This window comes from Channa argus, chromosome 3 (assembly GCF_033026475.1).
Source record: "Channa argus isolate prfri chromosome 3, Channa argus male v1.0, whole genome shotgun sequence".
Taxonomy (NCBI): Eukaryota; Metazoa; Chordata; class Actinopteri; order Anabantiformes; family Channidae; genus Channa; species Channa argus.
Genome location: NC_090199.1, coordinates 10,974,622 through 10,994,603, shown reverse-complemented (window position 1 = coordinate 10,994,603; position 19,982 = coordinate 10,974,622). Strand labels below are relative to the sequence as shown.

The 19,982-nt window shown below is 39.0% G+C and overlaps 1 protein-coding gene across 2 annotated transcripts; it reads left to right on the top strand.

Moving 5' to 3' along the window:
• Positions 1-11,161: 11,161 nt before the first annotated feature.
• Positions 11,162-19,982, top strand: si:ch211-194g2.4 (nephronectin). 2 transcript variants are annotated; one of them, XM_067498331.1, is made up of 7 exons: positions 11,162-11,249; positions 11,325-11,459; positions 11,597-15,670; positions 15,765-15,887; positions 16,319-16,499; positions 18,329-18,463; positions 19,353-19,982. In XM_067498331.1, the coding sequence occupies exons 5-7, from the start codon at positions 16,424-16,426 to the stop codon at positions 19,592-19,594; spliced, it is 453 nt and encodes a 150-aa protein (XP_067354432.1). In that variant the 5' UTR covers positions 11,162-11,249; positions 11,325-11,459; positions 11,597-15,670; positions 15,765-15,887; positions 16,319-16,423; the 3' UTR covers positions 19,595-19,982. The 2 variants fall into 2 exon arrangements, with proteins under 2 accessions (XP_067354432.1, XP_067354431.1); XM_067498330.1 differs by having other exon boundaries at positions 16,299-16,499.

Genomic DNA, 19,982 nt, shown 5'->3' with positions numbered 1-19,982 from the left:
CGCTGACCATGAACTGCAAAATCATTTGTTTTAGCCTAGCATGGATTGTCCTGTTGTACTTATTTATATAATTAACACCAGTTAGTAACTTTTATCGACACATCTTAGTCACACACTAAACAACAGGATGGTAATTAAGCTCCCTGTACTAGTCATGGTTCCATACTGGGAAAATGAGTCTTTCCACGGATGATTTTTCCTCCAGCCAGGTAAAAAGAGGAAAGAAGGGATGTTGAGAAAATGTTTAGGTTAAGCTAGGGCCAATGTGGCTACAGGCCCAGGGTTTTCCCTTAACTCCAGCCTGGATGGAAAAGCTGGCTAAAGGATTGACAGTGAGGAGGGAACCGAGTGATGGCTGCGATGTCGTCATGCAGCGTCATGGCATCACTCAGTGTTCAGGGTGAAAATTCCTCATGTGAAGTGGAAATTCTCAACTCTGTGTTTCGGAAGTACACAAACACGTTCATGCATGGAGGCACACACGCAAAAGCCACTGCTGATGGCAATATTAATTTCCTTCTCAAAATACCAATGAGGCTTTGTGTTGTATAATGATAGCAAGTGGAGACCACCCACCTCACTCTGGTCTCAGTCACACACACATACACACAAGTGCACACACTGCCATATTTAGAGTAATGCAATACTAAGTTGTCTATGTGCTGTTCAGATCCAATCAAAATTGCATAAAGTGGAACTGTCCAATAGTGCTGCGTGGTCCAGTGTATATATTTGAGTTTATACACTATCTGTGGCATGAATCATTACTTTTCATTTGGAATAGTTTTCTTTTTCCTTCCCAAAGGGCCCTTGTCTGCCTATCTTTCCCAAACAGTGTAACCCGGTACTTTGAATAAACATGAGGAGCCTGTATACCAAATATTTGTAGGACTGAGATGGCTGGAAGTGCATGCTATAATATTGTATACATGAGTGAAAGAGTCAGCCCAAGCAATACTTATAGGGTAATAGGAGGAGACCTACGCAGCAGGAAAACAGAATAGCCTCGTGATTAAGAAGAAATATGTCATTGTTCTCCTCAACCAGAACAAAGCAAACTGTTATTTATATTGTGTTTACTTGTATTCCTATTCTGTAGTAACTTCTGGGAACTTCAATTATTTCAATACTTGCCATCTCCTGTGTATATCACCACCCTTGGAATAAATTAACTGAGACACACAACAATACTAGTGCTCTGTATGAGCAAAACACATTTAACTCTTGTGCTAATTAGTATCCTGCAAAAAATGTGTATGATGCATCAATCTGTTCTCTAATATCTAATTATATAAAGTACATTCATGCCATTTTAACCGTTGAGGGACAGAGGTGCTATCTGGTGTGCCCAGGCTATCATGATGGTTACAATCTGCTACCTGCATATCTTTGGTTTGGTTAAAAAGATGTTTGTGTCTCACGAAGACGGGGCAAAGTTAAGGTGGCACTTACTTAGCAAACTGCTGCATACTGTCTATCTATGGTCCCCCAACAATTAACAAAGCCTAACATAGCTTCACATTTTTTATCCTTTTGCATTCTCTAAAGCACTGACATAATTAAATTACTTTAGAGATGACAAACAGTAGCTCAATATTTGACCCCAGCTACAGAAGCTGGGAACAGCCGTGGATGTAGTTATGTTTTTTATGTTGTTATCTTTTGATAAAGAGATGAATTTCCGTGAAAAACGAACGTAATTTTTTTGTGATACAAAGACGATTTATTCAAACTTATTTCTAAATGTCAGCAAAGTGTGTGTAATAAAAATGTGAAAATTTTATCCTTTATCATGAGAAAAAGATGATTATCCTGTCACATCAAAAAGATAACTGCATCCATGTTCTCGGATTTCCCATGTTGCAGCACTCACATTTGTTAGGCCACATAATCTTTGCTTCACAAACATTAAAAGAAAACAAAACATTAAAAATAATTTCTTTATTCATCAAAATTACTTTTTAGTCACTGACAACTCCTGAGAGATATATTTCTTTGCTGATAAATGCTCCATTATACTGTAATCCATTACAATCAGCCTGTTATGTCACTGTATAGTCACCACCACAGATTTCCCATGTTGCAGGTGTAAAGTTCAGACAGCACATGGAAGTGAAACATAACATACTCTGCCAGTGCAGGTAGTATGTTGACTTATGCGGTGGAAAAAACCACACACACTGTGTAATACTACCTTGTGTTTTAATGAGGTATTTTCTTTACTAATTGCTTTTCAAGATTTTATACATATTATATGATATAAATAATGTTGATTTGCACAAACACATTTTCCGCTTCAGTGAAGCTGAAAGAACTTAATCATATAAAATGAAGCCCACCATGTTTTAAGTACTTTAACAACCAGACTGCTACTTTAAGATTTTGTTTCCTCATCAGGCACATCTCGTTTATCAAAGAAGTTATAACGCATTATTCCAACTTTGAGTCAAATCATTCGATTTTTTTCTGATACCACCCATGTCCACTCTTGACAGCTTTGTGGACACACGTGTTGATGTTCACTATGATTGTGACATCCCTTCACGTCTCTCGCGGCACCATGAATAACTCTTTCCACCGTGTCAACTTCACCACAATACAACGACCCTGTGGAAATGTTAAATGTGTGCTGTACATTTGAAGTTATGTGTTAATAAATGAAGTCATGATGTCTTGTCTGGAAAGGATCCTAAACAAATATGAACACATTTGATTTATTATGTACATTAACACCTGTGTTTCTCCTCAGTGCCACTGCTCTCTTGTTACTGTGGATATAAATTGTGGCCCCTGTGGGCTTCAACATATAGATTTATGTGAGAATATTGGAACTGATCTGAACCATGTAAACATTTGTGGTGATTGTTTAAGTGAGTATTTCCCTGTCACTGCATCTTTTAGTTTCTGTGTGCATGTCAATCCCCTAGCTGAGTATCTGGTTTTGTCACACCCCTAATTGCGTAGTGTATTTTGTGTCCTCATTTGTTTACTCTGGGCTTACTCAGTGAGTACTATTGCTAAAACGCATGACTGAGGCAGCTGAAATCTCATATTCCCTGGCCCCAATCACTTACTAATGAAGACACACTTTCCGACCAGCCGGCTGCTGCCTTTTTCCTTCTGCTTCACTAAACTCTCAGTTTATCACATAACAAAACAAACCGCACACAGCGACCACCTTGGAGGAGGTTTGAGTAGATTTGAACTGTTCACTGAGCGTTTTTTTGTTTGTTTTGTTTTGTTTTATCGTGCTGTAGTCACACCTCCTCTATCTCATATTTCACACTTCCTCAATTCATCTGACTTAGTTCCTATCCTGAAAAATTTCTCTTTGGCTTCTTTACATCAGCTTCAGTATTCATCTTTATCTCTCCTTCACTCTCCATTCCATCACTGCTCCTCTTGAGAGCTTGTTTATTCTCCCTGACCACAGCACTGACTCGCATCCATGAAATGATGCAATTAAGGTTCCCACTGGGGCTCAATCTGTCATGTTAACACATGCTAAACCCCGACAGAGGGCTGGGAGCAGCTTTGAGGGTTGGGTGACAGGTAAGATCGAAAGGGGGTATTTGAGAAATGAGGGGTGTGTGGGGTTCTGGGTTGAAGAGGCAGTGATATGGAACAGAGAAGACTGGAAGGAAATTTGGTCCAACACTGATAGGAGAAGATATTCAGAACATGTCAGTAGTGTGTCGGTTGTATTGTTGGTGGTTTGTGAATTCCCTCATCCTTTCAAAACTCTGTTCCTATTTATTAGTGTTACTGCTCTGAACAATGACTCAAAAGACACAAAACTTTGCTGCTTAATATGCTATTGCTTTGTGCCTGCAGCTGCAACTGCCAAAGAGTCTGAAAACCCCTGATATAAAGCGTTGCTGTTCACCCGGGGGTAACTTGGTATCTTTGCTGATTGAGGGGGAAAACACTATCAAAAACAAGCTCGTGTGTGTGAGTGAAATGTGCTACTGTGAGTTTGCTGTAGCATGCAGGTCCTTGCACTTTCCGTATATCATAAGTTTCTGTCTGCGTATATGGCCTATATGATTGTGCGTGTGGATGTCAATGACAGCACATCGCTTTTTGTCTGCTTCCCCTCTCTGTGATCCTCAGCCGGGCTAGGTAAACAACTAATGTTGGCTGGAATGGACCACCTAGGTATAAGTTTCCATGTGGGGGTATCTCCTCAAAGCAAAGCATGGAAATTTTCCGAAACACATTAAAAAGAGTTATGCAAATGGTTTACGGCAGCGCTCGTGTGGATGTATTGTTATATTAATCTGTATACACTGTGGCTCATCTTGGCAGGGTCCTGTGTTTGCCTTCACTCTTAATCTGCAGAGCTCATCTAGAGCTTACATCACTCTGTTGACTCCATCACTTTAGAGTCAACAGAGGGACATCCGCCACAGCCGTACTGCTAACACTAGAGCTAACACTGGGGTCAAACACTGTTGGCATGTCTTTTTTTGTGTGTGTGTGTGTGTGTGTGTGTGTGTGTGTGCATTCACCAAAGAGGCAGAGCAAAGCCAGAAAGGGTTAGCATATTCACAGGCACCTGACCACTGCAGCAGGGCAAACTTCGCCTATTTCCCGCAATTCAGTATCTCGCACTTACAAAGTAAATGGCCTGGAACAATTTCCTGGCTGCTTGTAGCCACTATTAATTTTCTGATGACCATGTCCTCATTCATATTTGCTCTTCAAACACTGACCTCCCTCCAGAATGTTCCTGCCCTACAATAAATAGAAAAAGGAACAGTAAAAGGAAAATAAAGTAAAGCTGGTTTTCTTACGTACAAAGATGTGGTTTCCCCTGACTGAAGTGTGGCCATAGCTTGCATCAGCTCTCTGCCTATGTGTGTGTGTGTGCATACAGGCTAGTGAACTCTGCCAGAAGCCTGCCGCCTTGTTATCTGTACAGGCACGGGCCATTCTGCTGCGCTGTTTGGGCCACAGAGTTTATCATACACCAGTGACAGAGACTGGGGTCTTCCACATGTGATAGCACACACACTACACATGCCAGAGAGAGAATGTCATGCATGAAGGCAAAGATATGTCAGCAATTACAAACCTCTGCATATAGATCCTACTGCAAGCATGATCCTTCAACCCAGGTTGAAATATTAAGTAACAAGCCCCATAAGCTGGTTAAAGAAACGTAAAGGATAAGTTTAACGTTTTGGAAAATACATCTGTTTACATTTGATATTATTCTCATGTCTGTGTGATAAATATGAAGTTTGAGACTTGAGAAACTGATTAACATACAGTAGTTTAATATTAAGACTGGAAGCAGCAAGTTTTCTTATATTTAAAAAATATCCTAACCATAAACTAACTATTAGTGAATTTACGGGAGTTTATATAGTTTAACTTTCCTTGACACAAAACAGTTTATCCACCCATCTCTTCTGTTTAGCGTCCTACAGTAAATCATTGACTATCAACCTCATGATGCACCAGCTTCAGATGTTATCATGTCATTCAATGGCTGATATCTGTTTTTATCAGCACCATACTTGTGGCCCAGTATTTATCTGCAGGCTCAGTAAGTAATAATACACCATTGACACAAACAACACTGAGGAAGGATGGACACAAACTGCAACTTGCTCCTGGTGGCTAAGAACATGTTGCATGGCAGTCGCCATCATCGCTGTGGGAGTTTGGGTGAATGTGAAGCAACACTGTAAAGCGCTTTGGTAAAATAAATATATAAGAAGACCATTTACCACTAAATGGCAGCTCCATGCAAAATCCCCTGCCATCTTTTTCTCAGTGCTTTAGTTCTAGGTTGACCTTGTACAAAGGCACTGTTTTATTTCTCATAGAAAATACTCTTTCCAAGAGACATTTTGGCTGTTTAAGAACACATATTCTAGTTATATAATAGTTAACTAACAATTCTTTTGACACAAAAATTCATCGTTTTTGTGACTCCATATTTCAAAGTCACGATCAAACTACCATTTTATGTATAATTACCCCGTGCTCCTTCTTTCCATCTATGCTCCCTTCCTTATGTCCTTCCCAGCCTGTTTGTGTAACCATCTCCTCTTGATACCACTTGCCATCCCTGTTAAGCTGTATTTAAACTGGAAGTACACAGTGTACAGAGAGGCAGCGCACCCATTAGACACAGAGCTTTGGAGAGATTAGGATGCACACAGTACACCACCACCACCACAGGCAGTCTCTGTACCAAAACAAGGATTAGGGCCAATGTTGAGGCAGCACCACAGCAGAACATTTAACCATAAAAAAGACGCCATCACCAAGGAAAATTATGTACCACTGCATGAGTGTTTGAGAATGAATGAGCAATATTTTCCAAGAAGGAGTATAAAATATTTCTTATTCAGTATTTTACTGAAGAAATATTTTCTCTGTAATGTTCCATTCCACAAATACCACATATTTGATTTATTTATAATTCATTTTGAGTGTGAGTGCATCAAAGTTATGGGCCTGCCTTCTTTTTCGGTGGGCTTGACTGAGAGGCCATGCACTGTTGAAATTTGTTGTGTGTGCAGATGCATAAATAATCAGAACTGTTTTGTTTACCAGGCCTTTCTTGGCCTTTTTGTTTGACAGTCAATTTATTAGACAAGTAAAGGGTTTTTCCTTATATTTGGAAAAAACTAATTGTTTCAAGAAAGTAACTGCTTTCTTTTTAGTAGAAAGTTTGTTGCACAGCACCAACCTGTTAAAAAAAACTGTCCCTGTACATTTGCAGCTGTCTGCTATGGCTTAAGTCAGGCTCCGATTTCAAATCCATAAAAGATATCAGTGTAACCTCAAGATTTCAACTTTTGCTGCAACAACAACGTGTAAGAAATACTGCAAAAAATGCCATGGATTTGCCCTTTTACATTCTATTAGGAAACAAAATGTCAAGTAAAAAGCATTTAGAATGTCAAACCTATTTAGAAATCACAGACGTAGCACAGTTTGATCTGTCATGTTATTATTATTATGTCTGTTGCCAAGACTCACACACTACTGACCCAAAAACACAAAACCACACTGATGTGCATGAGATTAACATGTCAAGTGTAGTTTATTAAGCTCAACTTGTCCAAACAAGGACGCGTGTCACCAATCATGCTCAGTGACATAGTGAGTCTGACAATGGGCTATGCACAGGGTTGATCTCCAGAGGCTGGAAATATGTAACAGATATTTATCTAAATAAACTAAACTGGCAGTATTAGTGCACCTCCTCTTTCCTTAAATCAGTGCTGATGACAGTGGCTTTCTTCAAGAACTTCAAGTTTAATCAGACTGTGGCTACATAAACAGCATGTGTTACTAAGATAAAATAAATGTGTAAAAAATATTATTTGGTCAGTATTATGCTCTATAACAATAACAACCAATAAAACCTCTTTATACATGTGTGACAGATTAATCCTCTCATACGTCACTTAATTCCTTCAGTTTTAGAAAAATCTATATCTTCATGATGCAAAGATTAATGCTATTCCTCCACATTGGTTTAATCTGAGGTGACAGGATGACTCAAATAAGAAGTACAGAGTGTGTGGATGTGCCTTATGTTGCACTTGAGGATCAGGTGCATCTACATCTAGGTTATCAGAAACATGATGATGGATGGTATGAGACTTCCTCCACATCTTCCCCTTCAAATCTGTTTCACTGCCTGCCTGCCACAGCCATCCCTGCTGCTGTCCTCATCAGGCCCTTGCAGGTGTCCTGTCTGCTGACCTCATTGCCGACCTTTGTCTTTTAATCCCTCACACCTGGGCAACTACTTTGCATACTCACTCTAAACTTTGACCCCAGACTGTTTATCATCCTTGGGTGACCTGCTAAAACCACTGACTCAAAGACAATGGAAAAAAGTCTTGGCACAGCCACTCACAAATCAGTGAAGCACATTTAAAGCAATGAAGATATTTCATTCTATTGTGCTTTGATAATCTTCACAGGAAAAACAATCACGTGGATGTAACTAGCACACAGTATACATCAAGCAATGTAAATATGATTAATTTTATTACCTTTTTTTAACTACCTTATGTTTTAAAAAGCAGTGAATGTCTTGCATTTCACATGAGAAAGAGAAAAAAATACAGCATACATGCTTATAGCAATATCTGCTTTACATGTACACTCATACTTCACTTCCATGTGTATTAGAAACAGATGTACTTTGATGCTTTCCATGTGCACTTGTCCATATGCATAGATATGAATGCATTAATGTAGACAAAAAAGGAAGCGCTGTAGTATCAACACAGTGCTTGTTGTGCATACCATGAGGGACACAATCTATTGCACTGAGCATTCATGGAAAGTTTGCAAAGCAGAAAACCTTCTCCACTGGGTGCAGCTCCTGCGTCTGGAGCAGCTGCACACAATTTTATATGATATACATGAAGCAGTGCTTTGGTTTTGTCATTCCAAATAACTCAAAGTAACAGAAAGCTTTGTTGTTCTGCAGAGAGGGATATTCATTCTCAGAACATTTATTACCTAATGGTAACCTTTTCAAACTAGGACTACCACATTCATTTTCAACATGAAATAAAATGCTTAATTAACCTTTTAAATGTTTATTTTAATAGCTACTGTGGTATTTCGGTAATTTCCTGGTCTTAATAAAGTATTCCCTAACAATTGTGATCACTAGTATTCAGCCAAAGCTTGTCAAATGAGCAGAAATGCGTCTCTTTTAAAACAGTGTTTATCCAAAGTAGCATTTTATAGTTGTTATACATTTTCACAATCTTAAAATAACTCGACAGCTTCTACTCTATTCCCATAAATATCTATCATGCAAGGCAACTAAAACCTTTATAAATGTGAAAATGTCAGCGGTTCAAATTTCTAAAACATTATACAGAAAACATTAAAAAAATTGGAAAATTACCTCACTTGTTCATTTTGGAAGTAGACTTTTAACAACGTATTACAAATTAATAGCCGTGATTAACCCTAAAATCATTATCAGCCATTATGAGATTAACTTTAGTTCACTTCCCAGTGTGTTGGTGGTCTTGTTATTTCAAATAAGCTTCAAAAATGTTTGAAAATACATCTTAATTGTCACATAGTAAACCCACATGTCACTTTTATATATAAATAAGTAAAATTTAATAAGAGCAGAAGGGCAGTCTATATCTTTTTTGTGATTGCCCACCAACATTGTTCCAGGAATCTTATTTTCACTTGGGGGGATTCACTCCAACCTCATCATTTATGACGGATATGTTATATTTTTTGAGCAGGTGGGGGTGGGGAATAACATCTGATCTCTTTGTGGGGCTTCCATTCTCAAGATGAGGAAACAAAGACCACCAATGTGTTACACCTCTAAAGTGGTCAGAAGAGAAGGACGAGGAGGAGGATCAGCAGATCTGGGGCAGACGCATACTTGAAATCTTGATCATCTCCCACCAAGTCCATGTTGGCAGATGGAAGACAGCACAGCACAACTCTCTGATCAGCTCCTGCACTTGCCACACACTGTGCTAGCACCAACAACGTTTATCATTCTCTTTGACTGTTGACGGCCACTTTCGTTCTTTCTCCATTTCCCTCACTGCTTTTCCTTCTGGCAGGCAGGATTAAGTTTAATTGTATCGTTTATGACAGATACAGAGTGAGGTTTGGCCGTAATTCAAGGCAGACCGTCATTTTATGGTTTCTTTCCACCTCGCTTGCTTATGTGTGGTGGTGACACATCTGACAAAACCCATCCAAGACAGAGGTTTGGGCAGGGAGCTGTATGTATATGTGTGTCTATAGAAAGAGACAGAGTTGAAAATGAACTGAGACACACAGCAATTTTCATTTTTTTTATTCACCCTTACCCACACCCTCTTCTCTGTCGTCCAGCACCTCATACATTAATCTATAAACTGCGTGGTTTGCAGTTTCAGTGCTTCTCTGCTATGGTCTCCTCTGCAGTCGTGGCACTGTGGGCTCATGCCCACAGTAATTAGGTAAATGGGTTTGGGAGAGTTTCCAAATATGTGCCATTTGTTGTTTAGGGTCAGACAAATTGAGGTGTCAATTGAGAGCAGAAACGTTTGGTTTGCAGTAAACGGGCTAAACAAGCACAATAATATTGGCCTCGTTCCACAGACATGTAATCAGCTTGATCTGGGTTTTCAGTGAAGCTGTAGGGACGTTAACGCATGACCTCACCTTATAAAAGAGTATTAAGATGTGTGCATTCGGTGTGTTTGTGTGTGTGTGTTGACATTCTGCCTAGTGAGCCGACCACCAGGCGTCCAGACATGGACTCCGCCTTTGAGCTTAATACAACTGATTGCACTGTGATCAGCACTGGTAATGGTTAAGGCTTCAAAGGCAGTACCTCTGAGACTGCCAGCAGTTATTTCCGACCCGGAGATTGTGGTCCCAGCCTTCACAAAATACTTATCTTTCCTCTGTATCTATCTGTCTTATATCTATCTTATAATGAATAATCATTTTAAAACTTGATTGGTTTTAGTACTGTAACGATATTTAACCATCAACCAGTGCAAAAAACCCACCTTCCAAGTATAATGTTAAGAAAACCTCAAAAATCTATTAGCAAAAACATTTTAATAAAAAGTAAAAAAAATAATATGATGTAAATAAGAACACATGATATCACATACTGTAAATTCTCATTCAGGATTGTTTGAGGTGTCAGCTAATATTTTTTAATGAACATAAATGTCTACGTTTTATGTTTTCAAGCTAATTCAACTTAAAATGTCTAAAAACAACAAATGAAGTTTTTTTAAATAATGAGAAAAAATAAAACTAGAATATTGATAGACTTCCCAGCATGCATTGTTGAGAATCAAAGCTCTTATATTGTTCTTTTTTGAGCCTTGGAAACTTGCTATATCCGTACTATACACCTATACACCTAATATACACCTCATTTTCACAATAACAACCAAGTATGAACCAAGATGAAGGTTGGTGAATTTGGTCCCTATTCCTGTACAAAATATTTTAGTGACCGGGAACAGTCTATAATGTGGGTTTTGTATCTGCTCTACTACAATACATCTTTATATGTGAAGGGTCATACCCCATAGAGCACAGAAAGCACCACCCACTGTTGGGTGGGACCTCCAGGGAGGTAGGGCTGCCCTTCTTAAGGCAAATGTGTCTAACTTGGTAAGACTGTTTGGTGTGGGCACGCTACAGATTGTAGGAGCTGTTCTCTGGCTGCATTTGCTAAATGGTTATTTTAACTCTCTGGTCTTCAGGTAGGCCTGGTTGTACATTGGTATTTTAATAAAAGTTTGATTAGTTTTATATTATATAACTTACCTAATTTTTAGGTGTGTTGCTGTGTAGAGCAATTTGATGCTCTTAAGTCTACAATGAGCCAGTCCTGTCCCATGACCTAGGCCAAAAAGCATTTGAGGAGGTAATGTGAGCAAATGGTAATGCTAGGAAGGATATTTTCGTCCAAGGTAAAATACACACTCCTCCTTATACTTTTCTCCCTGGGATTTAATGTCAGTCTGCTGTTCTGCTTATGCTGAAATTTGGTACCAACTGTCCAGCTGAGCAATGTTTTTAATGAAAGTACTTTTTGTATATTGAACAGGCGGCTGTAGCTCAGTTGGTAAAGGCAGCCGTCCATGGACCACAGGCTCAGTGCTTCGATCCCCATCCCTGGCTATATGTCAGAGTGTCCCTGGGCAAGACACTGAACCCCTAACAGCCCATTCCCATCCCCAGCTCTGCATTGCTGGTCTAAGCCCAGTAGAAATTGGAAGGGCAAACCAAGGAAGGAAATGTCACCATCCTCTTCATTGGATGTTGGTAAAACGGAGTGGTAAACATACACAGTACTAGGGACTTGAAGCATATCACCAGTTTTGCAGTGTTGTTGGGTTAATTTTAGCATGTGTGGCTTGTGTTTATTGGGTCCAAATCTGCGTTGTGCAGAGATGAATGTTGACAAGCTGATTGCTCAACACCATGGAGTCTGAAGGTGGGAGCAAAACGCAAAGTAAGCAAAAACAAGAATATGACAAACAGGAAGATGAGGCAACTAGAGGTTAGAAAATATAAACACAACTTGCACGTTTTGTTGTCCTTCTCTACACTTTCATGTAGTAGTTTGTCTACGCTGGAGTAACTTTACTTTTCACTTTCTTTATTGCTACTTTTTCAGTATACACTGAAGGAGACACTGCCCCCTTGTGAACACGTACATCTGCCGCGCAAGTAAAACTGAAATATATGTGCCAGCATCTTTAAATGCAACGCATATATCTTGACGTATGTGCAGATCACAGACGTATAATTCCTGCCTTAGTGGGTATTTACTTTTACAGCATTAACATTAATGTTCAGTAAATAAACACATAATAAATCAATAAAACAAGACAGATTTTTACAACAGACCTCTGAAATAAACCTGACATAGATTGAATTTAAACACCAGCATCAACTTGTTCAATCTCAAACAAATCTAAATCAATCAAATTTAGACAATAGTTTCAGGACACCATTTAAGTGTGTTAGAACAAATTGCTTTACGCTAAATTTTGAAGCAGCCCTCCGACTTCTCTTTTTACATAGAACCCATTTAAACTTTATAGTGTACTTACTTGTCTGCTAACCCATATGATTAGCAACTAGCTTAGCACATGTACACACTGGAAGCAGGATAAACACCAAGACTCCCTCTGCCCAAAGATTTTAAAATCTATCCTGCAACACACTTCAATACTCACTACTAATTTGTTTAAATGATATGTATAAAACAGTATAAAAGGGTTTCGTTTCTGGAAGCTGACATGATCTGATTGGCTGGAGGTGGCATTGTTGAAAAAACATAGAACCCTACGTGGATTATTTTTGTGAACCAATAATAAAATTCATGTATTTATGGAATTCTTTTGAATTAGTTTAATATTTCACTCTTTTTGTTTTTCTTCCGGTGTCTCTTTGCGTGTCCCTCTCATCTGTTGTTGCACAAAGCACAGGTGTGCTGTCACACCTCTTACTCTGTGCACCCTATAATCGCACCATGTCAGCCCCCCACCCTCCACCCTATACACAAACACACACTCAAGGACCCTTTTCACAGAAGACACCTCCGGGATTATCTTTTAAACACACAGCATAAAACAAGTGTTTTGTTACAGAGGCATTTTTTTAAGGGAGGGGGCTAATATGAGTTTAAAAACCTACAATAAAAATCGCACTGGAATAAAAATGATTGAAATAAGCCGATGGGTCTTTGTGGTAATGCTACATTTCGTTACTTTCTCTGTGGCTTATCGTCAGAAAAGGTAAGGTTGATTTTTACAAAGAAAAACTTACATTTCTCTTACTTAAGAAAACATAGGAAACCTAGAGACTGCAATGCCACTAAAAATCAGTGTGATTCAGTCAGCATCTTTAACAAAAAGTGGGGTTGTGGATCTTTTTCACATGAACTGTTGGTGGCCTCCCCCACTATGTGTGAGCATGTGAAATGAACCTACTTGGCCTGTGTCTAATCATTTAATAGCCTCTTATTGCAGTGTGGGTGTTAGGAGATTTAACTGCAACTATGAATGAAGCTTGTTTAGTGGTTCTGTATGCCATGTAGTTTATTGCACTGTTCTCTAAGACAGCAGATTTTAATGAGGGAGAAATTATTGCTGCTTAGACTATGAAGATTTTTCTTGTGAATTCAAAAGAATAGGGAAGGTGTTTCATAAGTAGTTATGATATACAGCTGCAATAAATGGGCTCCAGTGTGCTCGACAGATTCAAAATGTTATATGGATGTGGTTCTGATAGTTATGAGGATGTAGAAGATTTAGTCACATGGGAAAAAATAACCACACGGATAAAACAAAACAACATTGTGCAATCGACACATTTGACAATGGTTAATTGCTGAGACAGTAGTTGTTAGAGTCAAGATACAGTACAAAATAAATAAACTGCATTTGAAATGAAATAACTGAAAAAATGCAATATATAAAGTCTAACAATAAGTTTAAAAAACTTTTTTCATGGTGAATAAAGTCAAATATTAAAAAATATTTGGGTGTTGTCAGAAATCAAAATTTTGAGACTTTGGTTAGAGAAAGGTGATGTGGGGGCCCCTGTTTGCACGTGAAATTACTACATTCTTATTCTGCTCTCTTAGGTTAGTTAAAGTTAAAGTGAGTCTGTCTCCTGCCCAGAACTGTGCTGGGTGGGTACACAGCAGAGCAGAGTGGGGCCAAATAATAACACCACCCTGGATCAACATTTTAAACAAGCAGAGATATTAACAGTGTTTCTTTATTACTCAGCTAAAGAATATAATATACTGTATCTCTGCTCCAGCTAAGCCAGTTATTTAAAGCAACTGAAAAATTACAGAAATAGGAAATTTTCACACAATCGTACCTTTCTAAAACCCTGTTTCTCAAATCTGCATTAAGTTTTATCTCAAACCATTCATGATCCGACTCAGACGTACCCCTGCCTCCTAATTACACTTCTACACAGCTACATGTTTTATGCTCAAAGCACCAGAGTGTCTAAGCAGTGTCTACAGCGTCTACTGGAGTTGTTCCTGTACTATTTTAGTTTTTCAACACCTATCTTTTTCTGCATTGCCTGACTCCAGGCCATAAGTCTGTGTGGATTCTGTTGTGAAGCTGAAGCCCTGAAGGCCTGATGATACTTAATGATCTAGTAACCTTTTGTCCCAGCCTCCACAGGTCAGCGGAGGATGAGCTGGAGCACAGTAGGGGTCGTACACAGCCAGGACTCTGCAGATATGGACAAACTACTTCCTGTTGTTTAGGATGGAGGAATGTTAATGGCATTTGTCAGCGTAGGTCACTGTGGGATTTAGTGACAGCATAGCTACACTGACACATTACCCAGAGTTCACAGATTATCAGTTCATCATGTCAGCAAAAACAACAAGCAGTAGAAAAGACGGACATAAATGCAGACACCTTTAATTGTTAATTCTTTGATTTAATTCTTTTGTTAATTAAAGGCTTTTACTCCTGTTTGCTGTTACCTTGCTAGTACAATATGTTATATTGACACAGCATCAAATAAACACTTGTTAAAGATGTTTCTCATACTAACTGACTCTGTAGTTCCCCTCAGATCTATGACGCATTTTAGCATCTTTGAGTTGCAACATTGTTTAAAAGCTGCAACACAGAACAGTTTTCAGCAAAAGGTAATAAACCCAGCATACACTATCTGACCAGCATTCAATGGTAAACAGAGACATTCACAGACTAACTGCTGAACATTCATTTTTCTTAGTTGACATTAGAATTTCATTCAACAGATGTGCCAGAAACTGCTTGAATATTGCTCTCGATTTACTGCATCTGCAAACAACCACTTGCTAACAAAATTGTCTCTGGATGTAAATTCCAGGAAAAACCAGCTGGAATTTTCATAACCACTTTTTTGTCTTAAACCCCAAAGTCTTCTCTGTACAGCAAAAAACAAATTGGCTGGCCCTTGCCATTCCAATACTTTTGAAGGGGACTGTATATGAGTGTAATTAAACTTTAGTTGTATGTAGTATTTTGGTTTGTATTGTCCCTGTTGTCTTCCACAGCACTCTGCAAGTCATGTGTAAATGGAAAATGTGTGAGACCAGACAAGTGTTCATGCTCCCGAGGCTATAAAGGACCACAGTGTAATGAAGGTATAGAGTGTGTTTGTAACTTCTTAACCACTACCTGTGTTCTTCTGCAAGGATTTCTATCTGCTGCCTGAATAATGTTTCATATTGACTCCAGATGTGAACGAGTGCGGTTTGCTGGAGAGACCATGTTCCCAGCGCTGCATGAATACACTCGGTAGCTATCGCTGTTACTGTGAACCTGGATACACACTCGGTGCAGATGGATACACCTGCACCAGTGAGTAATTTCCTCTTTAAACAGAACATTTGAAACAATATCTTACAATCCAAATAAAGAAAATCTGTGTACTGACAGATTCCATTTCTGATTTGTTTTTGCACAAAAAAAAAAGCCATCTGCCCACTTTATACCATAATAGGAGGTTAAAGTGCCTAAGGACTTGATACTTAGTTTACACACTTTTTTTAGGCTAATGTAAATGTTTATGACAGAAAATCACAGTTTATATTATACAAAGTGATATCATAACAAAGCTTTGTGGTGATAGTTCATGTCAAGATATTGTCTTTTTAAAGTAGTGTAATTGTATTTTTGCGTTGTGGACACCAACCTTGTGTGTGTGTGTGTGTGTGTGTGTGTGTCTGGGGGGGTTTGTTTGTGTGTGTATGTGTTGGTACTGTATGACAGTGTGTGTGCTGTCTCAGCAGCGATCCAGTGGCCTATTTCCCTGACCAACACTCAGCCAGTGTTTTCCTGTCTGTTTTCGAGGAGAGGCCACATGTTCCTCCCTGCGATGCCAGTTTGGTTGCCAGATGGAGAGGGGGGAGGCGGTGTGCTGTCTGTGTCCCCCTGGCCTCAAGCTGGCCGCTGACAACAAGACCTGTGAAGGTAGTGCCTCTATCGAACATCGTTATGATGATTTTTGTTTCTTTATGTTTTAGTCTGGGATTCTTCTTCTGGATTTGGCCATTTGAATGTAATTCACTATTTAATCGGACACTGAGTTTGCCTTTGGGAGGGGTTTTTATTTCCCCCTAACTAATCATTATGTGTGATTCACAGCATTAGACGCGTCAACATAATTTACAAACACCATAGAAGCGTTTTACGCTCCTGTTATTTAAAACCAACACAGAGGTCCCATTAGCATGGCTTCAATGAAGTCTTGTATTGTAAAAGGAATTACTTCACTAGATATCTTAGATCTGTATAGAATCTCTTAGCTCGTTGTTTTGGATTTATGACCTACAGTTTTACTGCTTTGGTTTATTCTTACCACTTAAACTTTATCTTACACTGCACTAGGAAAAAAAGCCTCTGATACCTGGAGTTGGTGGACTTAAAGGAACCATTGCATCTATGCTCCTCAGATAGACACAAACATGACTCCAAATATATGATGATACACTGTATTGGATGGATGTATATATAGAAACTGCAAGAACTTTACTATATTGTTTAATGTTTTGATATATTTTAAGATAAAATGTGCGTTTCTGCTCAATGAAGTAGTCAAAAACAAGTTACTGCTGTGTATCATACTGATCAACAAACATGCCAATTTAATAAACTTCTTTTAAAAATTCAATTTCAACAACCTGTACAGCTGCTACAGATGTTGTTAGGCTCTAACACATAAATTTGACATCCCTGAAGCTCTATATTACTCACTTGTGACTCCAAACAAGCAATGGGCAATGAGTTCTCATCTGTTTTTAGCTCTTGCACAGTTATGTACACTGTCCTCACATATCTTATCTATGTGCGAAGCAGGTGAGACCCACAGATTCTCATGTTCCCATCGTGTTAGTACCTAAACTTACCAATGGTACATCAACACTCAGTCTATTCACCCAGTGGTCAAAAGCCTTTAACTATCTGATGTTAAGAAAAATATACACTGGACTCTCAGTGTCAAACTTTATGACTGAAGTCCCCCGCAATAACTCAGCTGCAGACACCCTCTGTCCTGTAATGAAGCGAGTCTCCCCCGTCCTCTCTCACAGTTGTTTAAGAAACATTATCCCAGTACGGGAGCACTTCAGACTCCCAAGCAGAGAGACTTTGTACTTCAAAGTGGAACAAATACAAGAAATGTGGACTGGCAAATCTGTATTCTGGGTATTTTTTTTTTAATTCCATACATTAAGGTTAAAAATTACACTTGACACATCCAAAGCATTCCAATATTATAATCTATTGGCACCCAGATGAAAATAGGAGGAAATTTTAAAGCAATTGTTCTTTTATTTTAAATACCAAAAAACAGAAAATCACAAAATCAAATAGTAGCATCGCTGCAGCTTATCATAATGGATACACTCCACAGTTTCTATTTTTCTACTCTTTTACTGTTATTTTCATCACGTTTGTTCCTCGTCTCATTTTGCCAGTTCAGGTACCCTGACGAAATGTAGAGGAATGGTGTGAGGTTTTTAGCACCTGAAGTAAAATAATATTTTTTTTTAACAACAGTGAAGCTTTTAAAGCTTTAGTACAAGGGGGTGGTAGCAAGGTCAAGGTACTCATTTGTGGCTCTTGTATATTTTTGAAGGTAATTACTGTTTTGGGACATTTAAATACCTTGTCTTTGAGAGGTATGTTGCTGACAGCTGTGTGTGTGTGTGTGTGTGTGTGTGTGTGTACGAGTTGTGTTGGTTGATAAGGTGGTAAAAAAGTGGTGAAAACATTGTGTGCTTTTGTTTTTGTTGCTGCAGATGTAAATGAGTGTCAGCAGGATGCTAGTGCATGTCCGCCATGGCGCACCTGCAGGAACACTTCCGGAAGCTTTGTCTGTGTTTGTCAAGATGGTTTTGTGATGGGGACACTCTGTGGCTCTGTACAGTGTCGAGGTACAAAAATAAAGTAAAAGCTACAATTCTTTAATTCTAACCTTGTCCAATGTGTAACCTTTATTAATTTAGGGGAGAATCAGTAAGAGGCCACCTTTCTTTTTTACAGACACATTCACACCAAGACGTCCAACTACAGCTCCACTGGAACAGTCAGGGTGGCAACTTTTCTGCAAACTAGCTTCCCTTTGCTTCGCAACGTTTAGGCCAACAACTAATCTTGTGGACTAAAAGCTGATGATTTAATGTGTTTTGGGAGCATTTAAATATTCAGTAGATCCACATTGTTGCTAAAATTGTCACATGTTTATCATTAAAAACCTGTCACTGGATTCAAGGATGCACATGTATGTGCTTCAGTGCAAGTGCAGTAAAACAGGGAAATAAAAACAGGGTATGTTGGAACACAACTTCACTGTCAAAACCAAACCAGGGATTTTGAGACGACATGGGATGTATCTTAGACCACTAGGCCAAAGGGACACCCATGTGTGAGATTTTTTTTAAGCCACATTCAGATCTGTTCCATGTCAGCCCTTGTAAATGGCTAAATGGATCACAGCACAGCTCCACATGTTCTCCTCATCTGTGTTAATTGGCAGAAGGATCATGTGAAGATGTGCTTTGGCAGCAGAGGATCTAAAACCCATGTTTATTTGATAAGCACTCATAGCTCACCCACTCAGCTGTAGGCTCACCCACGAGCTGTTTTCTGTTTTCATCCATGTAATGAACATTGCAACATTATCTTTTCAGCAGGTTTGAAAGTGTTCTCTCCATACTGATCTAATATGACGCATAAAGCATCTTTAGCTTACCTTCCCCAAGAGAATTGACAGGAACTAATCATTAATAAACATTTCAAATCTGCTTCTCTTCTCCGACACAGATAAGGATGAATGTTTAACCGGGTCTCACCGGTGCAGCCACCACGCTCAGTGTGTCAACACAGATGGTTCCTACACCTGTCAGTGTTTGAAGGACTACTTGGGCAACGGACGCACCTGCTGGCCCAGGAGAGCGCCACAGTCCAGGGCTGTCATGTACTTGAAATACAAACTCTCCAAAAGGACCAAAGCTTTTCAACAGTCAAACTTACATGGCTCCACAAAAAAGGACATGCAACATTAGAAAATATTTTAATGTTCTGTGGATTAAAACATTCACTGTTGAGAAAGCTTTTAAGAACACTAGCATGCCATGTCATCAAATGTTTTGTGGGGTAATGTTAAAAAGTTTTAAAACTGAAAATCTTACGTCCATTAGGACCAGTTATTTCTTTCCTTAGCTGCATGGCCAGACATAAAATATCTAACTTGTTGCCTGTTTGATGACTGTTGGAAAATAAACCTCATTTAGCAAATGCTGTGCAACAGGATTGTGTTGTGTTGGTTGTGTGCTTCTGCTCTGTGATGCCAGAAGGGTTTACGTTGCACTGGCATCACTAGTGTCACAGAAACACCAACCCTGTTATTGTGGGATGTGGTTTGTCCGAAAAAACTAAACGCTGCACAAAATA

Coding starts and splice junctions, on each gene's coding strand:
- si:ch211-194g2.4 (XM_067498331.1), top strand. CDS start 16,424: ATGGAGAGGGGGGAGGCGGTGTGCTGTCTGTGTCCCCCTGGCCTCAAG. Junction 16,500..18,328: donor TGACAACAAGACCTGTGAAG/GTAGTGCCTCTA, acceptor TTGTTGCTGCAG/ATGTAAATGAGTGTCAGCAG. Junction 18,464..19,352: donor TGGCTCTGTACAGTGTCGAG/GTACAAAAATAA, acceptor TCTCCGACACAG/ATAAGGATGAATGTTTAACC.